Genomic DNA, 1,250 nt, shown 5'->3' with positions numbered 1-1,250 from the left:
CTCGTTTGGGGCCCCCCCCCGGGGTGTGTTTCGGGGTACCTGCCCCCCATGAGATCTGTTTCGGGGTACCCCCCTCGGGGTGTGTTCGGGGTACCCCCCCGCGGTGTGTTTGGGGTACCCCCCGGGGTGGGTCTGGGGTACCTGCCCCGCGGGGGGGGCCGTCCCCCCGCGCCCAGCGCGCGGCCTGCGCCGCCAGGTGTCGCAGGTAGGGCTCCTGCACGCAGAGCAGCACGTTCTCGGGCTTGATGTCCGTGTGGATGATCTTGCACTTGGTGTGCAGGTAGTCCAGCCCCTCCAGCACCTGCACGGGCACCCCGACATCGGGGGGCACCCCGAAATCAGGGGCAACACAAATGTGGGGGGCATCCCAACATCGGGGGAGCACCCCGAAATCGGGGGGCAACAGAAATATGGGGGGCATCCCAACATCGGGGGAGCACCCTGAAATCGGGGGGCAACAGAAATCTGGGGGGGCATCCCAGTCAGGGATGGACAGCCCAAATTGGGGAGGAACCCCAAAATTGGGGGAGAACCCCAAATCTGGGGAGGCATCCCAACTGGGGAGGGACGGCCCAAATTGGAGGGGGAGCCCCAAAATCGGGGGGCAACCCCAAAATCGGGGGTGCATCCCAATTGGGGAGGGACAGCCCAAAGCTGTGAGGAGCACACAAAATCAGGGAGGGGCATCCCAAATTGGGGGAGGAACCCCAAATCGGGGGGGGCGCCCCAAAGCTGTGAGAAGCACACAAATCGGGGAGGGGCACCCCAAAGGAGGGAGGGGCACCCCAAAATTGGGGAGCTGGGGGTTTTGGGCAGCACATTTGGGGTCCCACGGAGGGATTTGGGGTCTCTGTGCACATTGGGGGACTCAGGGAGGGATTTGGGGTCTCTCTGCAGCCCATTGGGGTCCCAGGGAAGGATTTGGGGTCTCTGTGCAGCCCACCCGCCTTTCCCATCCCCCACACAGCAAAAATCCCACGGTGGGAGGGGGGAGGGGAAGAAAGAGGAGACCCTACCAAAAAACCAGCAGCCCCTCCCCCACCGTTCCCCCAGTCCCTGTCATTTTGAGGAGGGGTCTTCTCCTGAAATATCTCCATCTTCATCATCATCATCATCACCATCGTCTTCTCCCCTCCCCCGAAAAGCAGCCGAGGTTCATCCGCGGCGTCCAGCGCTGTGTGCCCCTCCCCCATTTCTGCCGAGGGGGGGTCTCTGTGCCGCCCCCACACTCCCCCCCCTCCGCTGTTTTT

At 63.7% G+C, this 1,250-nt stretch overlaps 1 protein-coding gene across 1 annotated transcript in view; it reads right to left on the bottom strand.

The window, feature by feature from the left end:
- Positions 1–936, bottom strand: part of LOC121340614 (SRSF protein kinase 3-like) — a 14,373-nt gene extending 13,437 nt beyond the window's left edge. The window contains exon 1 of the mRNA XM_041413483.1: positions 119–936. Within this exon, the coding sequence (XP_041269417.1) occupies positions 119–628 (510 nt within the window). The 5' untranslated portion in view covers positions 629–936. The remainder of the gene's footprint in view (positions 1–118) is intronic.
- Positions 937–1,250: the final 314 nt, after the last annotated feature.

Source organism: Onychostruthus taczanowskii, unplaced genomic scaffold (assembly GCF_017590055.1).
Source record: "Onychostruthus taczanowskii isolate IOZ18803 unplaced genomic scaffold, ASM1759005v1 scaffold413, whole genome shotgun sequence".
Lineage (NCBI taxonomy): Eukaryota > Metazoa > Chordata > Aves > Passeriformes > Passeridae > Onychostruthus > Onychostruthus taczanowskii.
This window is presented reverse-complemented; position numbering and strand designations above follow the sequence as displayed.